The 26,643-nt window shown below is 46.7% G+C and overlaps 1 protein-coding gene across 1 annotated transcript; it reads left to right on the plus strand.

Moving 5' to 3' along the window:
• Nucleotides 1–1,343: 1,343 nt before the first annotated feature.
• LOC308153195 (uncharacterized protein) lies at nucleotides 1,344–26,285 on the plus strand (the record flags this gene model as incomplete). Its single annotated transcript, XM_080526281.1, has 15 exons — nucleotides 1,344–1,713; nucleotides 2,356–3,732; nucleotides 5,927–6,411; nucleotides 13,119–13,238; nucleotides 14,867–14,966; nucleotides 15,135–16,902; nucleotides 17,304–17,477; nucleotides 18,107–18,280; nucleotides 20,088–20,261; nucleotides 20,975–21,148; nucleotides 23,340–23,513; nucleotides 23,832–24,005; nucleotides 25,224–25,358; nucleotides 25,447–25,490; nucleotides 25,675–26,285. The coding sequence occupies 15 exons, from the start codon at nucleotides 1,344–1,346 to the stop codon at nucleotides 26,214–26,216; spliced, it is 5,985 nt and encodes a 1,994-aa protein (XP_080382407.1). The 3' UTR covers nucleotides 26,217–26,285.
• Nucleotides 26,286–26,643: the final 358 nt, after the last annotated feature.

The following is a 26,643-nucleotide window of genomic DNA, read 5'->3' on the forward strand; positions in this document are numbered from 1 at the left end:
AGGCTACATACAGTCATGGTCTCAATGGCATAGTGGTATTAACTAGTAATGGGGGAAACGAAACATTCAACACAATTATTGTGTCGGGAAAAGTGTCGATCTACCGATGCAGTCGATACAGCAGCTCCATACTGCCATCTGCTGGTCAGGTCTGGTACAGCAGCTCCATACTGCCATCTGCTGGTCAGGTCTGGTACAGCAGCTCTATACTGCCATCTGCTGGTCAGGTCATGGTATGGCGGCTGTGTCCACTGATTCACAAGTCAGATATTTGGGGCAAAATACAATAAGCCCACCGTCATCTGTGATGTCTTGTTCAATAAAGGTGCTGTGACGATGTGTATGTGGCCATATATGTGGTCTTAAATGTTGGTGTGTCTAGTAGACTATAACAAATACATATATGAATAAATAAATAAATGCAACTGTTGTGTCCATTTCTGATATGAATAGAATAGAATTTGCCATTTAGCAAACGCTTTTAATCAGGGTTCGAGTTATCAGCTGAGCTTTGTGGGGGTCTCCAAAATAACAGTGCGAAATGTTCTCATGCACGCGCGCGAATCATGCCCACACAGCGATGGGACTTTTACAACCAACTGCCAAAGCTTTTCGGAACACTCACCACCAGTGTCCAGCGTTTTATGTGGTATCTGCCTAGCAACAACACTTTGATTGGCTACACAATGATGCATCATAAATTATGAATCCTTGGCAGTCTAGGATGTTGACAATGTGGGCGACTTTATTCACCCTTGGTGATAAATGAATGAATCACTCATTCACAGGTGTCAGGTAACAGGGACTTTATTCATCAGGTGTTGATGTTTGATATGCAGGGATGATAAAACCACCAAAGAAACAGACCATTAGACAAACTTATAATATCACATACAGATGATGTTGTTGTGTCCTGCCCTTTAAGACGGAATCACGTGTTAGACTAACTAGGAAGTTGAAGTGTATGCTGGGTAGTTGGCTGCCATACTCATGCTGTAAAGAATAAACCTGCGTTTGATGGACCACGTTCTCGATCTACTATTATTACTTACAAGTCCAGTCCGGACATCACAATTGGCGACGAGTAATCGGAGTTTACTAGTTTTTTTACAATGGCTGTAAACGTGCCGTTTCCCTGTTTTTTCCTGCCTGCGCCTGGTGAGCCCACCATTCCATTCAAGACATGGCGGCAAATTTTTGAGAACTATTTGCTGGTCATCAATGCTAGCGGTAATGCTTGGCCTGCTGCACGGCGTAGAGCCGTCTTACTACACTGCCTGGGCACCGAGGGACAGCGTCTCTTCTACTCGCTCCCGAACACAGGTGCAGATTACGATACTGCAATGACTGTGTTGGAGGAGTACTTTGTGCCCAAGACAAACACTGTTGCTGAACGCCATGCTTTCCGTAAGAGAGTACAGATGCAGAATGAAACGGTCCTTCAGTATGTGATTGCACTACGTGAACTTGCAGCTACGTGCGACTATGGCGATCGTGCGGATGAGGCGATCCGTGATCAGCTAGTGGAACATCTACACAACCCGCGGATCCGTGAAAGACTTTTGATGGACAATAAACTTACACTGGAAAGGGCCATGACAACTGCTACACAGATTGAGGCTGCTACGGAGCAAGCTAAGGCCTTCTGTGAGCCGCGGGCTGCATCTGTGCAGGCGGTGCAGCACACTCCACAACGAACAGGGGGACAGTGGGGTAAGCGTACAAAGCCTAGGGAGGCTTCACAGCGGAAAACATGTTACCGCTGTGGATCAGATGGACATTTAGCTAATGCAACTAACTGCCCAGCTGCATCAGTTACATGCAGACAATGCAACAGAGTGGGTCACTTTGCCAAGGTGTGTCGCAGTACACAGACACACACCAAGGAGGTACGTGAGGTTGATCTCCCTGAATTTACAGTGTTATATACTGAACATTCTGCACGTAATAGTGATAAGATCACATGCACTGTGGAGATTATTTCAGAACACTCACAGTCCAGTAAAGTGGAATTGCTGGTTGACACTGGTTCATCTGTCTCTATACTGCCACAGAGCATCTACGCACAGTACTTTAAAAACATTCCACTTACTGAACCGACTGCCAGGCTGGTGTCTTACTCTAAAACCAGCATTCCAGTGCTGGGGTGCATGTCTGCTGATGTTTCTCTCCATGGCCGCACTGCTCCAGGTACCTTCTTCATTGTGGAGAGGGGGACCTCACTGATGGGGAGGGACCTAATGACTGTGTTAAGTGTGCATATTGCAAACAACAAAGTGGTGCCTCCTAATGACTCTGCATCTCTGCCTACTCCTGTGCTCCAGTGCACTACTGCATCTGCTCCCGCTGCTGTAGGGTGTGCAGAAAACTTTGTGCACCGCGTGAAGGTCGATTCCTCTGTCACACCGGTACGCCAAAAGCTGCGCCGGCTACCGCTGTCTGTCAGAGACGCAGTTTCTGATGAACTGAAGCGCTTACTCGCTGCTGGAGTGATCGAACCTGTCGACGCCTCTGCTTGGGTGTCCCCCATTGTCGTCATACAAAAGAAGACTGGAAAAATAAGGATGTGTGTCGACCTGCGTGAGCCCAATAAGGCGGTCATTATTGACGCCTTTCCACTGCCTCATATGGATGAGCTCCTTTCCAGCCTGAAAGGCTCCACCATCTTCTCATCCATTGACCTGGCTAACGCCTACTACCAGGTGCCTCTTGCTGAGGAGTCACGCGACCTAACGGCATTCATCACCCATGATGGACTGTATCGGTTCTGCCGTGTGCCATATGGACTGGCATCAGCGCCAGCTGCCTTTCAGAAGATGATGAGCATCATTCTCGCTGACCTGCCGGGTGTGGAGTACTACATTGATGATGTCATCATACATGGCAGTGACAGGCACACACATGACGAGGCTCTTAAAGTTACCCTGCAACGTCTGAAATCTGCTGGCTTGCAGCTTAATAACGACAAATGCCGTTTCCGTGAGCCCAGTCTACCATTCCTGGGTCACACTGTCTCTGCTGATGGTCTGCTTCCAGACACTGTACGCATACAGGCCATCGCTGAGGCTCCAGCACCCACTGACGCTACTACACTGCGTTCCTTCCTCGGCTTGCTCTCCTGGTACTCTAAGTTCCTGCCCAACCATGCCACTGTGGTGGAACCTATGCGAGCATGCCTGAGACAGACGGACAGTGCATTTCAGTGGACTGACGAAGCACAAGCCAGTTATGAAAGGGTCAAGCAACTGCTGGTAAAGAGCCAAGCCCTAGCATTGTTTGATCCTGCACTGCACACTATCATATCTACAGATGCATCTGACTACGGGTTGGGTGCTGTGATGTCACAAGTGGGCCCTGACAACGTTGAGAGAACTGTTGCGTTTGCATCTCGAACTCTCTCTGCTGCTGAGCGCAAATATGCTGTTGTGGAAAAGGAAGCCCTGGCCTGCGTCTGGGCTGTGGAGCGGTGGCGCACTTACTTGTGGGGACGCCGTTTCACTCTGAAGACGGACCACCAAGCGCTCACGACACTGATGACTACAAAGGGTGTCGGTCGCGCTGGTCTACGTGTTGCAAGATGGTCTGCCCGTCTCATGTCCTACAACTACGATGTCACCTACCGTCCAGGCTCTGACAACGCACCTGCCGACTGCATGTCTCGCTTACCTCTGCCTGCTGCATCTGCTCCGGCTGACGACGACACGGAGTACGTTGCTCTTCTCACCTCTACTAGTGAGTCTCTCTCTGCTGCTGACCTGGACTCTGCCTGTGCCTCATGTCCCGAGCTCACAATGCTCCGCGTCATCATCTCAAGTGGTTGGCCTCCTTCCTCTAAAGGTCTCGACCCTGTCTTGCTACCATACTACCCACTCCGCCATGAACTGTCTGTGAAGGACAGCTTCATATTTCGAGGCTCCAGAGTGCTTGTCCCTGACGTTCTCCGCCCTGCACTGATCTCCATTGCTCACGAGTCCCACCAAGGAGTGGTGCGGACCAAACAGAGACTTCGTGAACTGTACTGGTGGCCTAAAATGGATGATCAGGTGCTCAGTGCTATCCGTGCCTGCCACTTGTGCCAGTCAAATGACAAGACAGCAAAGCCACGTCCAGGTCCACTGCAACCTGTACCACTTCCTGATGGGCCATGGCAAAAGGTTGCCATGGATATAGTCGGCCCATTCGAAACAGCTGCTCCAGACTGCAGATACGCTGTTACAATGACTGACTACTTTAGTAAATGGCCTGAGGTAGCCTTCACCCGAGACATCACTACTAACACTGTGCTTGCCTTTATGTCATCTGTGTTCAGCCGGCATGGGAACCCGCTGAACATTGTCACTGACAACGGTGTGCAGTTTACGTCTGCATCATTCACATCCTTCCTGAAAGACAGACAAATCTCACACAGCCGATCTTCTCTCTACTACCCTGCTGCTAATGGGGCCATAGAAAGGTTCAATCGGGTGCTGAAACAAACCATCCAGCTGGCCATTCAGCAACATCAGCCTTGGAAACCAGCTGTGGTAGACTTTCTCCAGGTCTACCGTGCCACTCCTCATGCCACTACTGGTTCATCTCCTTTTGAACTGCTCCACGGTCGGCCCATGCGAACCAAGCTGACTCTGTTACCTCCTGCTCCTGAGTGTACTCCGGCGACGATGAACATTCGCCACAGAGTCAGTGAACGACAGCGCAAGATGAAGGCCTACACTGATGCCAAACGTGGTGCACGTCCTCCTGCTTTTCAAAAAGGGGACAAAGTGCGGGTTAAGAATCCTCTGCATGTGATGAAAGGTCACAGAAGGTACAGTGATCCTCTCACCATAAGCAAGAAGGTGGGGGACAGCACATACATTCTGAGTGATGGAAAGACTTGGAATGCCTCTCATCTCACTGCTTTCCCAGACACTGCCGCAACCACAGACGGAGACACTGTAGAGCCTGTGGTTGATCATTCACCCAGGCCTAGACGTAATATCCAGAGGTCTGGATGGCTAAAGGACTATGTCTCTTGAATAGCCTAATAATGGGTCACTGACAGTTGTTGAATTGTATTCCTGTTGTATGGGGATTGTTGCACTTATACTGTTTGCACTACTTTGGTCTATTGTTATTGTATTAGACTGTCATTACCTAGATTAATAATATTTAAGTTTCCTTATGTGATATTGATTGGGTAATGTGATATTGTTTTGTTTATACATGCTGAATCTACCATTTCATTTTTTTGCTTGCCTTGTTGTTAGTACAAGTAACTCTTTTCCAGAAAGGGGGAAATGTTGTGTCCTGCCCTTTAAGACGGAATCACGTGTTAGACTAACTAGGAAGTTGAAGTGTATGCTGGGTAGTTGGCTGCCATACTCATGCTGTAAAGAATAAACCTGCGTTTGATGGACCACGTTCTCGATCTACTATTATTACTTACAAGTCCAGTCCGGACACCACAGATGTCTATCATATTACAATCACAGTCACCCTTACAGTTTTAAGCATATTTGATTCCCTTTGCAAGCCCTTAAATCAATAACATTATTATCAAACATAAATTCTGCAGCAACAGCAGCCCTCAAACATGCTGACATTGTGGAGTATGTTCAGCAGGGAAGAGGAGGCTTCGGGCTAACAGCTGCTCGCCCTGCTTGGAGTAAGGCCACAGCACCAGAACGGAGGAAGATGGTGGTGGAGGAAGTACGCCATCAGGAGGAGGCTGGAAGATGGGCCAAGGCAGTCTCTCTTGCCAAGCAGGGACAGTGGACGCGATGGGACAGTGTGGAGAGGAGGAAGATTAGCTGGAAGGACATGTGGGCCATGGAAGCGAGGCAGTTGAGCTTTATAATCAGAGCTACATACGACGTCCATCCAACACCAGTTAACCTTGGCCAGTGGTATGGTGAAGACCCGGGGTGTGCCCTTTGTTCCACGCCAGCCACCCTCAGGCACATTCTTTCAGGATGCAAAACTAGTCTCGCCCAAGGACGCTACACGTGGCGTCACAACCAAGTCCTGAAGATCATTGCATCCACCCTGGAGGACAAACGAGCTGCCACCAACTCCCTACCGCCATCAGCATCCAACCACCAACAGGCAATTACCTTTGTCCGTGAGGGGGCAAAGGTTACCAGGAGCAGCTCGACACCATCTGAGCGAGGCCAGCTACGGTTGGCCCGCGACTGGAAGATGCTGACTGATATTGGACGACAGCTTGTGTTTCCTAAAGAGATCGCCATAACCACCCTGAGACCTGACTTGGTTCTCTGGTCCCCTTCTCTAAAAAAGGTGTACATCATTGAACTAACCGTACCCTGGGAGGACGCAGTGGATGAAGCTTACGAGCTGAAACATCTACGCTATGCTAAGCTCGCCGCCGAAGCACAACACCACGGCTGGAACACTGAAGTCCGCCCAGTGGAGGTGGGGTGCAGAGGGTTTGTGACAAGATCTACCACCAGATTGTTTACAGACCTGGGAATCAGAGGCCAAAGCCTGCGTTCAGCAATCAAAGCTGCATCGGAAGCAGCCGAAAGAAGCAGCCAGTGGCTTTTTATGAGAAGGAAAGATCCCTGCTGGGCCCCGAAGTAGCCAACCAGAAGGTATGCGGTCAGCTTAGGCCTGACTCAGGGAAAAGGACGCCCCTGCCTTGCATAGTCTCATGAGACGTCAGCCATTCTCATGACGAATTAGGATTGACGCAAGTTCGGGGCTGATCCCCCTGAGCTGGCCACCTCTGGCGAGGGTGTATAGTTTGATGGCCGAAACACCCCATGACCTGGAGGAACACTACTGATGATGCGTCTGAAATTAAACCTAACCCCAGCCCCCCAGCCCCCCCCTCCCCACTCTCACGTACGTGCCTGCACAAAGGAATTTACATCTTATCCTGTGTTTCATAAATCTGTTAAATGTAATTATGTCAAACACATGCATAGACTGAGGGAGTACAACTTATGTTTTTGTTTTAATAAGACAGACAGCCGAGTGCTACCTCACCATCACCATTCTAAAGCTCTGGGACCTGTACTAGACTGATTATTAATGTGATCAATGGATTTGATCAGTCCAAGTGAATTTAATTGTCTGAACATCCTCAATTTCACTCTGTACACACCCAGTATTCATTAAATGCCATTAGATTATCTCCCCTAAATAAGTTGCAGTCATGACGTTGTGATGATTCTCGATGGCAGGGATCTGCTTCTACCTAGTGGATGTGTAAAGTCAAGTGTAAACGATTGTCTTTTTAATGACTGTTATTTTCTAAATATATCTTTTAATGTTAGTTGATGAATCTATATATTTGTATATATTGTATACTGTATATTTACTGTATAAATACTATGTATTTACATGTTTAAATCTTATAGTAATTCTTATATTATTTTGTTATTTTGTTTATCTTTGTTCTATGCCCCCTTGGATTGTATGGTTTATGTGTGTCACATGTGAGAGCACTGGCGGACTCTTCTTGTTTTATTATGTAGTTTATATTATTGCTATTGTGTGTTTTATTGATTACAATTGTTATATTATTATTTGTATGCTATGTGGATATGTTAAAGCACTTTGAGCTGCAACGTTTGCAGGAAAAGTGCTATACAAATAAATATTATTATTATTATTATTATTATTATTATTATTATTGAATGAATGAATGAATGGTCTTTATTGTCATTGCTATAGTACCAAACAACGAAATTAAGGAGGGGTGGCTCCCCTGGTGCTAGGAAAGAAAAAAAAAAAAAAAAAAAAAAACACAAGAAGGGAAGGAGCTGGTTTACATAAATAAAGGCTATGTACACTATCCACTATACTATACTGTACCGATAGACGACTAGGGTTGTCATATTGCACATAGTGTTATTGCACATTCATTTGAAGTGTCGCAGTTTGCAGGCTAGAAATGTACATATTTGTGCCTCAGCACTACACCTGATTTTTTTTCAGTCCAGCAGCTGCCATCAATCCGTCCAGACTGTCCAGGGCCCAGAACTTAGGTCTTTGCTGTGTTCAGGGCCTGGATGGCCCTGGGGTAGAAGCTGTGCTTCAGTCTGTTTGTCCTTGCGGCCATGGTCCTGTACCGCCTTTTCGAGAGCAGCCGGGTAAAGTGTTCGTACCCAGGGTGGGTTGGGTCTCTGGAGATCTTGGAGGCCTTCCTGAGACAGCGTGTGTTGTACAGCTCTTCCAGAGAGGGGAGGGGGGCGCCGGTGATCTTCTGGGCTGTTCTCACGACTCTCTGTAGCGCATTTCTCTCCGCGGTTGTGCAGCTGGAGAACCAGTTGCAGATGCCGTAGGTGAGGATGCTCTCCACTGCGCCGCGGTAGTAGGCGAACATTATCTCCTGCTTGATGTGTTCCTTCCTGAGGACTCTCAGGATGTAGAGCCGCTGTTGTGCCTTCTTGATGGTGGCTGTTGTGTTGTTCTTCCAGGACAGGTCATCCTGTATGTGCACCCCCAGGAATCGGAGGGCTGAGACTCTCTCCACGCTCTCTCCGTCGATGAGCAGGGGCTGGATCTCGGACTTTTTCCTCCTGAAGTCCACGATGATTTCCTGGGTCTTTGACTTGTTCAGCAGCAGGTTGTTAACCTTGCACAGCTTGCTCAGTTGCTCTACCTCATCCCTGTACGCCGCCTCGTCCCCCCCGTGATGCAGCCCACCACGGTGGTGTCGTCTGCAAACTTTACGATGGAGTTGCTGGGGTGGACGGGGGTGAAGTCGTGGGTGTAGAGGTTGTAGAGGATGGGGCTTAGCACGCAGCCCTGGGGGGACCCAGTGCTGAGGCTGAGGGCTGTGGAGGTGTGGGAGCCCACCCGCACCCTCTGGGGGCGGTCGGTCAGGAAGTCCTTGATCCATGCACATATAGAGTGTGATAGTCCCAGGTCTAGTAGTTTGGTCACTAGCCTGTCTGGAAGGATGGTGTTGAAGGCAGAGCTGAAGTCCACAAAGAGCAGTCTCGCGTAGCTGTTTCCCCTCTCCAGGTGGGATAGAGTGGCGTGGAGAGTCGTTGCGATGGCGTCCTCTGTGGACCTGTGGGCTCTGTAGGCGAACTGGTATGGATCCAGGTTGGGCGGGAGGCGTGTGAATATGTGGGCCCGGACTAGTTTCTCGAAGCACTTCATGATGATTGGTGTGAGTGCCACCGGGCGGTAGTCGTTTAGGCAGCTCACCGTGCTTTTCTTCGGGACTGGGATGATAGTTGAGGTTTTCAGGCAGGGTGGGATGGTGGCCTGGGACAGGGACTGGTTGAAGATGTTGGTGAAAACCCCGGCCAGCTGGTCGGCGCAGTCCCTCAGCACCCGTCCCAGGACACCATCCGGCCCGAGGCTTTCCTGGGGTCCACCGCCTTCAGCACGCGTCTCACTTCATGCTCTGTGAGGGTGAGGCTGCTGAGAGCTGGAGAGAGTGGTGTTTGTGTTGTGGTTACCTCCGTACGCCCCTCGTCGAACCGGGCGTAGAAGGAGTTCAGCTTTTCCGCCAGCAGGGGGTCGTCCTCTGCGGCTGTGAGCCTGTTGGCTCTGAAGTTTGTCATGTGCTGAACCCCCTGCCACATCCGCCTGGAGTCGTTGCTCAGGAAGCATTCCTCAATCTTCTCTCTGTGGTCTGCCTTGGCCTCTCAGATGCCGCGCTTTAGGTTAGCCCTGGTGGTGCTGTACAGCAGTGTGCCCTTCCCTGCGAGAAAGGCGTTGTCCCTCTCATTGATCAGTTTTTGGACCTTCCCAGTCATCCATGGCTTCGTGTTGGGGTAGACCCGGACCCGTTTGTCCACGGTGACTGAGTTGGTGCAGTTCACTATGTGGTTCAGAACCGACGACGTGAACTGTTCCAGGTCCTCATGCTCATATTCCTGCCATGAGGTGTCATTTAGGCAGATCTGCAGTGGAGCGGACCCTTCTGGCCAGGTTCTGACAGTCTTAGTGGTGATGGGAGCACTTTTCCTCATGGTAGTGTAGGCTGGGATCAGGAGGATTGACACATGGTCAGACATGCCTAGATGAGCTAGCGGTCTAGCCTTGTAAGCACGTTTGATGTTGGTGTATACCTTATCCAGTGTTTTTTCTCCTCTTGTTGCACATTTAACATTAAACAATAAATATTATTATTATTATTATTATTATTATATAAAGGACATAGTGTATGTTAGTGATACAATATAGTACTCTCACACAGTGGCGGACTCAGGATGTTTGAAGGGCAGGGGGGGCGAAAAGGAAAAAAGGGCACCTACTGCACAACATGGGATCCCATCAGTGCCCATGGTCAAGTTTAGACCATTGGAAGGGCACCAATAGGGCACATCCTCTAATTTCTCCACTCAAAATGGCACTTTAGAGAGACGGTTTTCAACCGTGGGGGCACCAGGAGGGGCGGTCGCCCCCCCTGCCCCCCCCCCCCCCCCCCCCATGAGTCCGCCAGTGCTCTCACATGTGACACAGCGGTATAGATCTCGGGCCACTCCGCCCCTCCCGGCGCCGGGGCATTGCCCGGGGTGAGCTAAACGAGTGGACCCGTCGACAGACCCGCTCTGTTCCTCATCTTCCGGGTTGGAGAGCTACTGTCCACCACATCACAACAAGCGGCTGAACGAACGACTGACCCGTTTCAGGTAATTTGCCACCAGCATTTATCTGGAGGAATTATTGTTGGCCTGGAGCTCTGGTTGGCCCTTAAAATACCCGGATGTCCGATACCGCTTGTTAAGTCTGACGTCAAAAGTGACGTTTAGCCATTTCCGAGTCCAAACCAGAAATTCTCCGCACCAGAGTACCTGTGAACTACAGCGGTAGAATGACAGTTCAATCGTTTTTTAGACTCGGATCTATTCATACAACAAGGGACACAGCACTTTCCATTTCCCCCCATATTGTCAGGGTATTTGAGCCTCGGAAAAGCGCTATATAAATATAATTAATTATTATTATTATTTCGGCATTTCGAAGACAGCGCCTCAGCCAACGTTGGACCCGGAAATACGTCACGACTTAACAAGCGACGGCTCGGACGTCGGATTGTAAAGCGAAAGGTTCTTTGTATGAAAAAAAAAAAATCAGCTAGCATACACTTTTGATCACTTTTCCTTTCATTTCTGTACAACAAACTGTCAACTTCTATGACGTCTTGCCGCAAGGCCTTCTGGGACCTGCTGTTCTACCTATTCTTGGCCAATACAACAGAAAATGTACTTCTTTTTAACTCTCTTAATAATAACTATTTTAACTGTCAATCAATTATGTAACATATTAATCAATCTCGTTTAAGTGTCAATCAATCATGTAACATATTAATCAATTATGTAACCTATAAAGTTAATCATGTAAGCTATAAAGTTACAACAGGATGTCCGGGCCTACCTCTGCGGTAGCCATGGCAACCATTCTAAACAATAACAACTCACGACAAGGAAAACACCTTTGCTTGCCTCGTAAAACTGACTTGGTCTGAACTGTTGTATCTATATAACTATTATATCTATATAACTATTATATATCTTCTATCTATATAACTATTATATCTGTTGTATCTGTTGATGCCGTAACATCATGGTACTATAGAACCACAAAGGCCCATAAAACAAGACTCCAGACAGCCCAAAATAAACTGGTTAGGCTTCTGCTAGGCCTCAACCCTAGGACACATCTAACCGCTGCTCATTTTTTGAGCCTTGATTGGCTACGAGTAGTTGACAGAGTGCAGCAGCTTGCACTGGGCCTGGTCTTCAAGATTCGCTACACCACAAAGACACCCAAGTACCTGTCAACATACTTCCAAAAAGTGAACAACGTCCACACATACAACACCAGAGGAAGCTCCACGAACCACGTTCAACCGCGTTGCACCACAAACAAGGGGTTAAACTCGTTTGCAAACTATGCAGTAAAAATGTGGAACGCCCTTCCTATAATCTTAAAGGAGTGCAAAACACTGCCCACCTTCAAAACCACTCTCAAAAAACATTTACAGGAGGCTGCAATCCGTAACTGGACCCTCTAAATCAAAAATCAGATTAAAAGACCCGAACTACCCACTGTACATACTTTGTGTTTTGTCCCCCGCCCCCACCTGTGGTGTATGTCCCCACCTGTCCTACCCGCTGTACATACCTGATGTTTTGTTGTATTGTTCTTCCCATGATGGATGTATTTTTATCTTGTAGATAGTAATAGTTTGTTTTGTCGGTCTTACATGTAACGATGAATTGAGAATCAAGGACCCCAATTGAAATAAGCCAGTGGCTTTCTTGGGTTTTTATCCTGTTAGTTGACCTTGTATGTAATATGTACTTTCATGTACCTACTTCTGCAAATCTTCTAATAAAGTTTTCAATCAATCAATCAATCTATATAACTATTATAACTGTTGTATCTATATAACTATTATATCTATATAACTATTATATCTATATAACTATTATATCTGTTGTATCATTTGTATCAACGCACATTGCGTCGGAAGGTCTTGGCCGCGTCGTGACCAGCGAGAGTGAAAGTGAATATCCTCCATTATTGTTTGAAAGTGATCAAAAGTATGTTATAGTAGCCTATAGGCCTATAATTTCAAATTCAAAATCAAATTCAACTTCATTAACTAACCTTTTTAACAATCATGCCTAGAGAATCTGGCAAATCATGCCTTTGAATGAAAACGCTGGCAGTGCACACATTGATTATAATTATATAATAAATATTATAATAATTGGCATGACCACTTTAAACTTTGAAATCGAACGTTCTCTGGCGTGCTCTCGCTCCAGCCACTACTGCTTGGTGTGTTCAACACTTTTTTCCTGTTTCATTCGACTTTATTACACATAACTTTATTTACATATGGACTTTAATGTTTAGATGTTTTTGTCTGGATTGTTTGAGTTGATACCAAAGTCTGGTGCAAATTCCACTTGAATAGGCTCATTGGAACATGACATTTACTGGACAAAATGTTGATGTGTTGAAATGTCAATACTTATTTCCCCCACTGGAGGGGACCCTGACAATATGCTGAGATAAGATAACATCTGCATACAGTTTGACTACTGCACCATTTATTTACAATTTAGTACAATTGTAAAAAAATTAAGTTTATTGATTTTTTCCATTGACTTGAGAAGCGGTTTTCATTTCTTCTTCAGTTGCCTGAAGAGGATGAGAGGCAGAGGGTGGGGGCCAGGAAGGAGGCTGGACAGATGCTGAGAGCCATGAACCAGATGGAGCTCACTGTCACACTGGAGAGTAAGAGCTTCCTACTATCAGTCAGTTAGTCATGTGACTAGATCTACTGAACATCAACCTTGTTGTGCAAATATGTGACAGGGCATGGTTAAAAAGTCCGCAAGTAGGGCAAAATATTTTTGGGGAAACAAGTTGAAGAAGTCATGGATAGTTTAATGGTGATACCCCCTGAACCACCGTACTGCGATATCCAGCCTCAAAGTTTTCAGAGACGTTTTTCACTGAGGTAATGGGTGGGAACAATAGCTGGTTAACTCCACCCTAATCACTCCCTCAAGACAACCACACCCTCAAGACAACCACTCCCCCATTACACTACCTGTCATTACCTACCTGTCATCTGTCAGTGGGGTTGTCAGCTAACCCTCTGGAAGCAAAATTGCAGGGCTGACACGTTTAAATAGCTAAATAATAATAATAATAATAATTCAAGATTCATCATCATTTTATTGCCATGTGTGCCAAAAGTTTATTACGTCCCATTACAAGTACAAGAGAGTAAAATTCATGGCAATGGAAAAAATTAGGCAAGATACAATTGAGCAATACAATAATAGAATGGTAAAAAATGATAATGTTGTGTCCGTGTGTATGCATTTATCATTATAGTCCATAAAGCATCTAGTGGGACTTCGGTGTAGTTCCTATGCCTATGCAGTTAGAATATGAACCTCACTGCCAGCCACTCCAGTGCCAACCTTCCCACCTTCTTGACCGCGAAGTTTGCTTGAAAGAAACCGACACGTTACTCAAGCCAGCAAGCAAGATGCTCCTTCAAGCCCCTAAAACTGGCCAGGGGCCATGAAAAGCAGGGAAACGCAAAATGTCTTAGGACGAAACACCAGTCCAGCACCGTTGCCGGTGTTCTGCCCATTTATGGCTGGTCAACAAACAAACAAAAACGCGGGGTATATTGTCACACGATGTCTAACATTAACTGGGCACGATACATCACAATGGTATACATGTCATACCAAATGAAAGAAGGAAGTCTTGGCCACATATCTTGTATTGATTAAATCTTCATATCTTATTTCAGTACAGAGCTGTAGACCGTTAAATAGAGAGTGTGCATTTGTGACAATTTGCCCCATCAGCAAGTAAATTGTCACACAACGCCGGGCACGTTGTCACACTGGATTATCAAGAAATAAGAACGCAAGTAATTAATTGTGAATATTGATTATAATAATAATAATATAAAAAATATTATAATAATTGGCATGACCACTTTAAATGTTGAAATCGAACGTTCTCTGGCGTGCTCTAGCTCCAGCCACTACTGCTTGGTGTGTTCAACACTTTTTTCCTGTTCCATTCGACTTTATTACACATAACTTTATTTACATATGGACTTTAATGTTTAGATGTTTTTGTCTGGATTGTTTGAGTTAATACCAAAAAGTCTGGTGCAAATTCCACTTGAATAGGCTCATTGGAACATGACATTTACTGGACAAAATGTTGAGTGTTGAAATGTCAATACTTATTTCCCCCACTGGAGGGGACCCTGACAATAAGAGATAAGAGAACATCTGCATACAGTTTGACTACTGCACAATTTATTTACAATTTAGTACAATTGTAAAAAAATAAGTTTGTTGATTTTTTCCATTGACTTGAGAAGCGGTTTTCATTTCTTCTTCAGTTGCCTGAAGAGGATGAGAGGCAGAGGGTGGGGGCCAGGAAGGAGGCTGGACAGATGCTGAGAGCCATGAACCAGATGGAGCTCACTGTCACACTGGAGAGTAAGAGCTTCCTACTATCAGTCAGTAAGTCATGTGACTAGATCTACTGAACATCAACCTTGTTGTGCAAATATAAGTTATTCTTCCTATTTTTACTGACTATGATTGTGTGTTTACAAAAAGGTTACTGAGATACTTTAACATTGTTGTCATCCTTTGTTCCCTCAGGGGACGCTGTTGAGAAGTTCCAACTTAAACTAAAACTCACCCATAAGAGCAGGTGTCAGTGTGTGTTTGAGGGAATAGCTGAACAAGGCAACCAAAAACTTTTCAATGAGACCTTCACAGAGGTCTACATCATTCAGGATGGAAGTGGAGAGGTCAATAACGAACATGAGGTCAGACAGATTGAGACAGCATCCAGAAGACCAGCTACAGAAGAGACACCAATCAAATGCAAAGACATCTTCAAACCCTCACCCGGACAAGACAGACCAATCAGAAATGTGTTAACCAGGGGAGTCGCTGGCATTGGAAAGACAATGTCTGTGCAGAAGTCTATTTTGGATTGGGCTGAAGGAGAAGCCAATCAGGATGTCCAGTTCATATTTTCACTCCCTTTCAGAGAGTTGAATTTATGCAACGGCAAAAACTACAGTTTGTTGGAACTCCTCGATCACTTCTATGTGGAAACAAAAGAATCAGGAATCTCCAACTATGACAAATACAAAGTTGTGTTTGTCTTTGATGGTCTGGATGAGTGTCGACTTCCTCTAGACTTCCAGAACAACAAGACATGTTGTGATGCCACAGAGTCAGTCTCAGTGGACGTGCTGCTGACAAACCTCATCAAGGGGAATCTGCTTCCCTCTGCTCTCCTCTGGATAACCTCCCGACCTGCAGCAGCCAATCAGATTCCTTGTGAGTGTGTTGACCGGATGACAGAGGTACGAGGGTTCAACAACCCACAGAAGGAGGAGTACTTCAGGAAGAGAATTAGTGATGAGAACATGGCCAACAGAATCATCTCACATGTTGAGGGATCAAGGAGTCTCCACATCATGTGCCACATACCAGTGTTCTGTTGGGTCTCAGCCACTACTCTGGAGAGACTGTTGGGTGAAGCAGAGAGAAGAGAGATGCCCAAGACTCTGACACAGATGTACACACACTTCCTGGTGTTTCAGACCGTGCAGAGGAATGTGAAGTATCCTGGAGACCATGACAGAGATTCACACTGGGACAAAGAGATCATTCTGTCACTGGGAAAACTGGCGTTTAAACAGCTGGAAAATGGACATCTGATCTTCTATGAGGAGGAACTGAGAGAGTGTGGCATTGACATCGGAGAAGCAGTGTACTCAGGAGTGTGCACACAGATCTTTAGGGAGGAGTGTGGACTGCACCGAGGGAAAGTGTACTGCTTTGTGCACCTGAGTGTTCAGGAGTTTCTTGCTGCTCTGTATGTGTTCCTCACATTCAACGACAGCAATACCAATCTTATGAACACACCACCCACAATCAGCGAGACAGCAGCCATCAGCCTCCACAAGGATGCAGTAGACAAGGCCTTGCAGAGTGCGAATGGACACATGGACCTGTTCCTCCGCTTCCTCCTGGGCCTCTCACTGGAGTCCAATCAGAATCTCCTACGAGGCCTTCTGACACCGACAGGAAGCAGCTCACAGACCAATGAGGAAACAGTCGAGTACATCAAGGAAAAGATCCGGGAGAATCCCTCTTCAGAGAGATGCATCAACCTGTTCCACTGTCTGAATGAGCTGAATGACCATTCTCTAGAGAAGGAGGTCCAACAGTACCTGAGGTCAGGAGGTCGCTCAGAGGCCAAACTCTCACCTGCACAGTGGTCAGCTCTGGTCTTTGTGTTGCTGACTGGTCAACGCAACTTGGATGTATTTGACCTCTGCCGTTACTCCATTTCAGAGGAGTGTCTCCTGGGGCTACTGCCAGTGTTCAGAGTCTCACGAACAGCCAGGTGAGTATCTCAATTGTTGGCTTTTGTTGTTTATGAATGTCTCTGTTGACTCTGCATTGTGTTTAATAACAATTAACAACCTTAGAAAACCTTAGAAAACCTCGAAAATCTTTTCAAATTACAACCTTAGAAAAGACTAATGAAAAGCTAATTCTCCAATTAACGATCCAAACTCCACCACAAAAAGGGGTGTGGACATGACGGGAGGGCAGAGGAAGTACCCGGATGTGTTGCTCTGATGAATACAAGCTACCGTAGTTACATTATATAACAGGCACTTACAGGCACTAGGAGTTCACCTGTTTTAGGTCCATAGAACAGAATACATAGAACCATCGTACCATTACCACAGATATCTTACTGTTACATATTTTGTATTACTGTTATATTTTTCTATGAAGGCTGATTGGATGTAAGCTCACAGAGAGATGCTGTGAAGCGCTGGCCTCAGCTCTCAGCTCAAACTCCTCCCACCTGAGAGAGCTGGACCTCAGTGTCAACAATCTACAAGACTCAGGAGTGAAGCTGCTCTCTGCTGGACTGGAGAGTCCACACTGCAAACTGGAGACACTGAAGTGAGTAGACATACTGGGTAATATACAGTATTGCACTTTTACTACCATCCCCAGCCTCCACCCACCACCACCAACCTCCACCCACCACCACCAACCTCCACCCACCATCCCCACCAGCCTCCACCCACCATCTCCAGCCTCCACCAACCACCCCCAGCCTCCACCCACCACCACCAGCCTCCACCCACCATCCCCAGCCTCCACCCACCACCACCAGCCTCCACCAACCATCCCCAGCCTCCTCCCACCACCCCAGCCTCCACCCACCACCCCTAATCTCCACCACCATTCCTAGCCTCCACCCACCACCCCCAGCCTTCACCCACCATCCCCAGCCTCCACCCACCACCCCCAGCCTCCACCCACCACCCCTAATCTCCACCACCACCCCCATCCTCCACCCACCATCCCCAGCCTCTACCATCCCCAGCCTCCACCCTCCACCCCCAACACATGTTTGTGTTGACTACTCATATTGAGAAGCAATGTAAAGGACATTGTTAAGAGAAGAAACAAGGTCAAGGGCTGACCTCACTGATTACAATCGTGTATCAGTATTGTAATTATTACTGTAGGCTACACTGAACTGTTATTGACTTACTGCATCATTTTATTGAATTCTTATTCAGGCTGTATGAATGTAAGCTCACAGAGAGATGCTGTGAAACGCTGGCCTCAGCTCTCAGCTCAAACTCCTCCCACCTGAGAGAGCTGGACCTCAGTAGCAACAATCTACAAGACTCAGGAGTGAAGCTGCTCTCTGCTGGACTGGAGAGTCCACACTGCAAACTGGAGACACTGGGGTGAGTAGACATACTGGGTAATATACACTATTTCACTTTTAATCCACAAATTACATTTTGAATATCTAACAAAGTTTTAAATCAAATTAAAATCTTATGAATATAAACTCATAGTAATAAACAAGGACATATCCATTGTTAAAGAGAGACCATGACTGCATTTACATGCACACCATAATCCGATTAAGGTCAATAATCGGGTTATTGGGATATTCCGATTAAGGTGTTTACATGCACTGTAGCACCTGGAATATTCCCTTTACATGTTCATTGGCATATTCCGATTCTGCGGGAGGGACAATAGTTGTTACTATAGTAACGTTAGTGTTGGTAGCTTGGTTGTGGTGGTTGAGCGGGCGTTAACACAGCTAAACCATAATGCTTGTTTCCAACATAGTCCTCCGTTATTGTGTTCTCCTACTTGCGCTTTTGAACCACAATTTAACTCCAACACTCCTGCTGATCCACTTTGTCCTCAACATTGGAAGACAAGAGCGAGAAGAAATGGCGAACAAGTGTATCACCTTCCAGCTTACGCCGTTTACACTAGCCAGAGCCCCCCCCGGAGACTGTGGATGAAGGTACGAAGCCAGGACTGGTGGGAACGTGTGGTCCTAAAGGAGTCCACGGACGCAGACTGGAGAGAACTTCAGGATGTCCAGAGCCTCTTTCAACACACTGTGTGTGTTGATGGAACCGGTCATGTCTCATTCTGTTAATACAGTAAGTGCCCCAGTGCCTCTTCCCATGTGTGTGGCTATCGTAGTGTACAAACTAGGAAGTTGCGCTGAGTATCGTGTTATTGCCAACCAGTTTGGAGTCCACAAGTGTACCGTGAAAAAATGAATCTACATGTTCTGCAAAGGCAGAACCCTCGGTCAGTGATCCGTCAGCTCATTCAAGTACCCAGTGTTGAAGAAGCATGCGCGATAGCATTGTGGGCGGCTGTGGCGCAGGAGGTAGAGCCGCCATCTAATGATCACAAGGTTGGCAGATCGGCGGTTCGAACCCCGGCTGGCCACATGTCGAAGTGTCCTTGGGCAAGGCACTGAACCCCAAATTGCTCCCAGTGAGCGGGCCGGCGCCTTGCATGGCAGCTTGCCGCCATTGGTGTGTGAATGTGTGTGTGAATGGGTGAATGAGAGGCCGCTGTAAAGCGCTTTGGAGCAGCTTCGGAGCAGCAAAAAGCGTTGACGTAACTGAATATTCTGAAAAGGGTCATAAGGTGTCCGCTTAAGGTGTTGTTGACATGTCACAATATTCCGATTCGAACAGGCGTACGCCAGGGGTCTTAATCGGAATATCGCCAAATTGACTTATGGCCTTAAGCGGATTCGGTATGCGTTTACATGACACTCGGAATATTGAGCATAAGCCGCTTAATACAGGATTATGGTGTGCATGTAAACGCAGTCAAGGAGGTTAAGGCCATAACCTTTTTTATACAATCATTTTACAATCATTTGTCTTCTTTCAATGTAAAAGTAGGTTACTCTTAATCCTCCACAGCATTCAACAGTTGTGACTTGGTTGCACTGGCAATGAGAGTAACTTTTGTGTGGTCGTCCCAACCTCCACCCCCAACCTCCACCCACCACCACCAGCCTCCATCCCCAACCTCCACCCACCACCACCAGCCTCCACCAGCCACCCCCAACCTCCACCCACCATCCCCAGCCTCCACCCACCATCCCCAGCCTCCACCCACCACCACCAGCCTCCACCCACCACCCCCAACCTCCACCCACCATCCCCAACCTCCACTCACCATCTTATTCCATTTCCATTGTATTGAATTCTTATTCAGGCTGGATGAATGTGACCTCACAGAGAGATGCTGTGAAGCGCTGGCCTCAGCTCTCAGCTCAAACTCTTCCCACCTGAGAGAGCTGGACCTCAGGGACAACAATCTACAAGACTCAGGAGTGAAGCTGCTCTCTGCTGGACTGGAGAGTCCACACTGCAAACTGAAGGCACTGAGGTGAGTAGACATACTGGGTAATATACAGTATTGCACTTTTAAGCCACATAATTACATTTTGAATATCAACAAAGTTTGAAATCAAAATCTTATGAATATAAACTCATAGTAATAAACAAGGACATTAAGGACGTTAAAAGAGAGACATTGAGGTAGGCCATAACCTTTTTTATACAATCATTTTACAATCATTTGTCTTCTATGTAAAAGTAGGTTACTCTTAATCCTCCACACCATTCAACAGTTGTGACTTGGTTGCACTGGCAATGAGAGTAACTTTAGTGTGGTCGTCCCAACCTCCACCCCCAACCTCCACCCACCACCACCAGCCTCCACCCACCACCACTAGCCTCCATCCCCAACCTCCACCCACCATCTCCAGACTCTACCTACCACCCATCATCCCTAGCCTCCACCACCAATTTCCACCGAACCACCCCCAGCCTCCACCCACCATCTCCAGACTCTACCTACCACCCCCAGCCACCACCCACCACCACCAACCTCCACTCACCATCCCCAAACTTCACCCACCACATGTTTGTGTTGACTACTCATATTGAGAAGCAATGTAAAGGACATTGTTAAGAGAAGAAACAAGGTCAAGGGCTGACCTCACTGATTACAATCTTTTATCAGTATTGTAATTATTGCTGTTGGCTACACTGAACTGTTATTGACTTACTGTATCATTTTATTGAATTCTTATTCAGGCTGTATGAATGTAAGCTCACAGAGAGATGCTGTGAAACGCTGGCCTCAGCTCTCAGCTCAAACTCCTCCCACCTGAGAGAGCTGGACCTCAGTCACAACAATCTACAAGACTCAGGAGTGAAGCTGCTCTCTGCTGGACTGGAGAGTCCACACTGCAAACTGGAGACACTGAGGTGAGTAGACATACTGGGTAATATACACTATTTCACTTTTAATCCACATATTACATTTTGAACATCAACAAAGTTTGAAATCAAAATCTTATGAATATAAACTCATAGATCTGTTGTGTAGGACTAGATGTTGATATCCCTCAATATATACACACTTAAGTCACCGATGAGACTCTGTGGTGTTCAAATGAGCGATGGCATCCTTTGGTTTGTCAAGTGGGCGCCCTCCTTCATGAGTGTTTCACTGATAAGCCCACGACACCTCCAGAGGGTTCAGCAGTGAATCCCAGCGTTCCGGGTTCACTCCCTAGATGCGATCAGCTCATTTGAACGCCGGGGTCGAGTCCTTTCACTTCATCCACAGCCACTGGCTCCCCTTTTCAGCAGCCCTGGAGAGGTCCTTGGCTGCCTGCCGGTGGGCCTTCCCTCGCACTCTCATCTCCCTGAGTAGCCTGGACGTTGAGGTGGCGACGAACCCTCTGCAGCCTACTTCCACTGGGCGGACCTTCGCTGTCCAGCCTTGTTGTTGGGCCTCTGCTGCCAGTTCAGTGTACCTCAGCCTCTTCCGCGCGTAGGCCTCCTCCACTGCACCCTCCCAGGGCACAGTGAGCTCGATGATGTAGACGAGCTTGAGCGAGGCTGACCACAGCACAAGGTCTGGTCACAGGTTGGTGGATGCGATCTCAGCTGGGAAGCAGAGTTTCTTGTCCAAGTCTGCCAGCAGCTTCCAGTCCCGTGCTCTGCCCAGCTGCCCAGTGTCTGGTCTTATGGTGGTGAGGCTGGCTTGACCCTCGCCCTCCCGAACAAATGGTGCTGGCTGTCACCGGGATGACGGGGGAGGAAGGGCGTTCACACTTGTCCGTTGACTTTCCAGCACTGCTGCAAGACACTTTAGCACCTGGTCACTTCTGGTCGCGCCGCCAGGTGTAACGGCCTTGGGTGAGGCTGGTCTTGCATCCCACTAAGATGTGCTTCAGTGTTGCTGGACTTGGACATAGAGGTCACGTGGGGTCTTCGCCATACCACTGGCTTAGGTTTGCAGGAGAAGGCAGGACATCGTAGGCAGCCCTGATGGTGAAGCTCGCCCTGAATGCCTCCATCTCCCACAGATCTTTCCAGGAGATCTTCCTCTTTCCCACTCCTTCCCATGCCATCCACTGCCCTTGCTTTGCCTGCGCCACAGCTTGTGCGCGCCTTCCTGCTTCCTCTTCCCGACGTACCTCCTGGACCACCAGCTTGCGTCTCTGAGATGGATTGGCCTTGCTGCTCCAGGCCGGTGTACTAATCCCGAGGCCAAGACCACTCCTCCCCTCCTGCACTCGGCCCACAATGTCCCTGTGTCTGAGTGCTGCCTTTGCCTGCTCAGTTGCAGCCAATGGGGTCCACTTCCTCCCCGTGGCCAGGATGGGGGCAGCTTGGGCTACAAATGGATCGTACTAATCCAGAAGCATCATCTCCAGTCTGACTTTGGCACACTTTGGCATACTCCTCTGCCAGACTGGAGATGGGCAGGTGTAACATCCCTTTGCCGTAGAGCCCAATGCTGCTGAGGCACCTGGGAAGGCCAAGCCACTTCCTTGCATATGAGTTGACCAGTCTCTCCACCTCTTCCACCTTTGAGAGAGGAACTTCATAGAGGGTTAGTGGCCACAGGAGACGTGGAAGTAGTCCATACTGCATGCACCAGAGCTTCAGCTTGCCAGGAAGCAGGGTTCTGTCGATGTTCTCCAGGCCGCTGGCTACCTCCTTCCTGAGCTGCTCTACTTGCTCTTTATCTTTGAGGGAGGCATCATACCAACATCCTAGGCTCTTCACAGGCTTCTCGGAGACCGTTGGAATGGGTTCTTCGCCAATGTGGAAGCGGTGGTCTGACAGCTTCCCCTTGACAATAGAGATGCTTCTGGACTTGCTCGGCTTGATCTTCATGCGAGCCAACTCAATGTTTTCCTGGAGCTTTCTTAGTAGCCGTACTGTGCAAGCCTTGGTCGTGGTGAGTGTTGTGAGGTCATTCATGTAGGCTCTGACCGGCGGCAGCCTCAGCCCAGGTCTTATTCGCTGTCCGCCAACCACCCATCGAGATGCCTGAGAGGCCCTCACTGATTACAATCTTTTAGCAGTATTGTAATTATTACTGTAGGCTACACTGGACTGTTATTGACTTACTGCATCATTTTATTGAATTCTTATTCAGGCTGGATAAATGTGACCTCACAGAGAGATGCTGTGAAGCGCTGGCCTCAGCTCTCAGCTCAAACTCTTCCCACCTGAGAGAGCTGGACCTCAGGGACAACAATCTACAAGACTCAGGAGTGAAGCTGCTCTCTGCTGGACTGGAGAGTCCACACTGCAAACTGAAGGCACTGAGGTGAGTAGACATACTGGGTAATATACAGTATTGCACTTTTAATCCACATATTACATTTTGAATATCAACAAAGTTTGAAATCAAAATCTTATGAATATAAGCTCATAGTAATAAACAAGGACACATCCATTGTTAAAAGAGAGACATTGGGGTAAAGGTCATAACCTTTTTTATACAATCATTTTACAATCATTTGTCTTCTTTCAATGTAAAAGTAGGTTACTCTTAATCCTCCACAGCATTCAACAGTTGTGACTTGGTTGCACTACACTGAACTGTTATTGACTTACTGCATCATTTTATTGAATTCTTATTCAGGCTGGATGGATGTAAGCTCACAGAGAGATGTTGTGAAGCACTGGCCTCAGCTCTCAGCTCAAACTCTTCCCACCTGAGAGAGCTGGACCTCAGTCACAACAATCTACAAGACTCAGGAGTGAAGCTGCTCTCTGCTGGACTGGAGAGTCCACACTGCAAACTGGAGACACTGGGGTGAGTAGACATACTGGGTAATATACCGTATTTCACTTTCAATACACATATTACATTTTGAATATCTAACAAAGTTTGTTTGTACGGCTTAATTCGCGTAAACTCAATGTGAATCACCTCTAATTCGCGCAAAGTCGAAACTCTCGCTTGAGGTGCCTTATGCGAATCACCTCAGACTCACATCAAGTTTTATGGAAACAGGTCATTCAAATAAACTACTGACGTAGCGAATTTCAACTCACGTGCCTCAGCTGTTTCTGCTGTCTACGTCTTCCTGGTTATTCCCTTCCGCCGTGTGATGAAAACATGTCTGCTAAACATGTCTTAGATGGCAAACAGCAAAGAAATGCCACAATATACCAGGACTTAACAAACGAGATGCCCAACAAAGGATTTGACAAACCCTGGCCCATTTTGCCCAAGTGAAAGAGTCCACCACCCCCAGCCTCCACCCTCCTCCATCCCCTGACAGAGGACAGAACTGGATCATAGCAGCTTCCCTCCTATGGATACTTTTAATAAATGGTTAAAATGCTTGATGATGATGTAGCAGATTCAGGCACAGAGGGAGGTCGACACAGAGAGATGGTTTGGGCGTTGCCCCTTTATTGTCCTTTCAGTAGCACAGCACCCCTACTTGGTATTCAGATGAATTAACAGGGTATCCGCGGTGCCTTGAAAAGTATTAAAAGTTGATAAATACATTTTGGGAAAATCAAGACCCTTAATAAGTATTAAAAAGTCTTATCACGATTTTATGAGGTCTTGAATTTTGTAGGTATTTTTTGGAATTGGACTCTGTCCAAAGAGTTTGAGTCCTAAAAACCTTTAGTAAAAGTTCGTGAATTTATTAGTTTTATTAAAAAACTAAGATGAACCGGAAACCGTGTTGTATGATAGTGGTCTAGTCTATTGCAAACTAAAACTGTTAAGTTAAAGGTGTCACTGATGTCAACGGTTACAGCTCGAAGTGGCGGTGAGGTCTGGAAAAATATTGACAAGGTCTTTAGAAAGTCTTAGAAAGGTATTGAAATTAACCTCAAGATTCCTGTATATACCCTGATTAAACAATAGGTCACGTGGCACCTGTCTAATACAGTTGAACAAACATGATTAAATGATCCATACAGACAGATATTATCACCAGAGAAACTTTACACAAGTTCAGTTTCAGTAACCAGTGAACACTTCAATTATCCAATGATCATGTTTTACTAGGCTCTACAGCTGTGGTCTTACAGTGGAGAGCCGTGATACATTGGCCTCCGCCATCAACTCAAACACCTCCCACCTGAGAGACCTGAACCTGGCAGACAATGACCCATTCTATCCTGCTGAAGTGGAGAGACTCAGGTAAATACTGAATATGGTTGTTGGGTTCTCTGTCTTGTTGGGTAACCTCTTCATCATGCAAATGTCATGTTTCTTTTTTGTGTTACAGCGAGGACCACAGTGACCACTCATTGACATGTCGTCTCAGGAGACGTAAGTTTTGATGTTTGAGGAGAAACATCAGATGGAGGTTTTGATGTTTGAGGCATAGTTGCATAGTGCTTATACCATGACTTATTGTATATATTCATAGCATTCGCTCAAACTAGTTAATATTTTCAGGGCACTGAAATATTTTGTGTGAACTAACACTAAGTTGAATGGTCTTCCTCATCAGATGCCTGTGAGCTCACACTGGACCCAAACACAGCACACAGAGAGCTCTCTCTGTCTGAGGAAAACAGGAAGGTGACATGGGTGGGAGAGGAGCAGCCGTATCCTGATCACCCAGAGAGGTTTGACCATGAGACACAGGTGATGTGTAGAGAGGGTCTGACTGGCCGCTGTTACTGGGAGGTAGAGTGGAGTGAGTACACTGGTATAGGAGTGGCTTATAAAGGAATCAACAGGAAAGGAGAGGGTAAAGACTCCTGGCTGGGATACAGTGACAAATCCTGGATCCTGAAGTACTTATTTGGTGATTACATCATCAGGAACAATGATATTAAAATCATTCTACCTGCACCTTCCTCCAGCAGAGTAGGAGTGTATCTGGACTGGCCGGCCGGCACTCTGTCCTTCTACAGCGTCTCCTCTGACACACTGACCCTCCTGTTCACACTCACAACCACCTTCACTGAGCCCCTCTACCCAGTTGTGATCATGGTGGAGTATGGGTCTGTGTCCCTGTGCAGAGTAGAGAAGCCTATAGAACAGTGAAACTCAATTGATGGCCCCCCAGTTGATGATTTTGAGTGCCTTTTGGGGTTGTAAAATGACTACCGGTAAATCAGATAGAAAAACGCTTAGAACCATTTTTTTTTTAATGTTTTATTTTGTGGTTCTATATTTTCAAGATTGTTGTGATTCCACATTAGACACATATACATGTTTACCTGCAGTTGCTTATGTTGCTTCAGAATGAAACAATGATGATATTAGTTAGGAATCTTAATCATGTATGCGTGTCATTTTATCGTAGTATGTTATTGATGAACAATGATTTGGCCCTTATGTCATATTGTACCTGTCATATCATCTTGTGTTTCTATGCTATACAAATTAAATGGATCAAATGTAAACACGTCATCTCTTTCCAAAATAAAGGCGTGATTTATTTGTACAAAGCTCCTGGTACAGTATCAGA

Source organism: Nansenia antarctica, assembly GCF_963989245.1.
Source record: "Nansenia antarctica genome assembly, chromosome: 3".
Lineage (NCBI taxonomy): Eukaryota > Metazoa > Chordata > Actinopteri > Argentiniformes > Microstomatidae > Nansenia > Nansenia antarctica.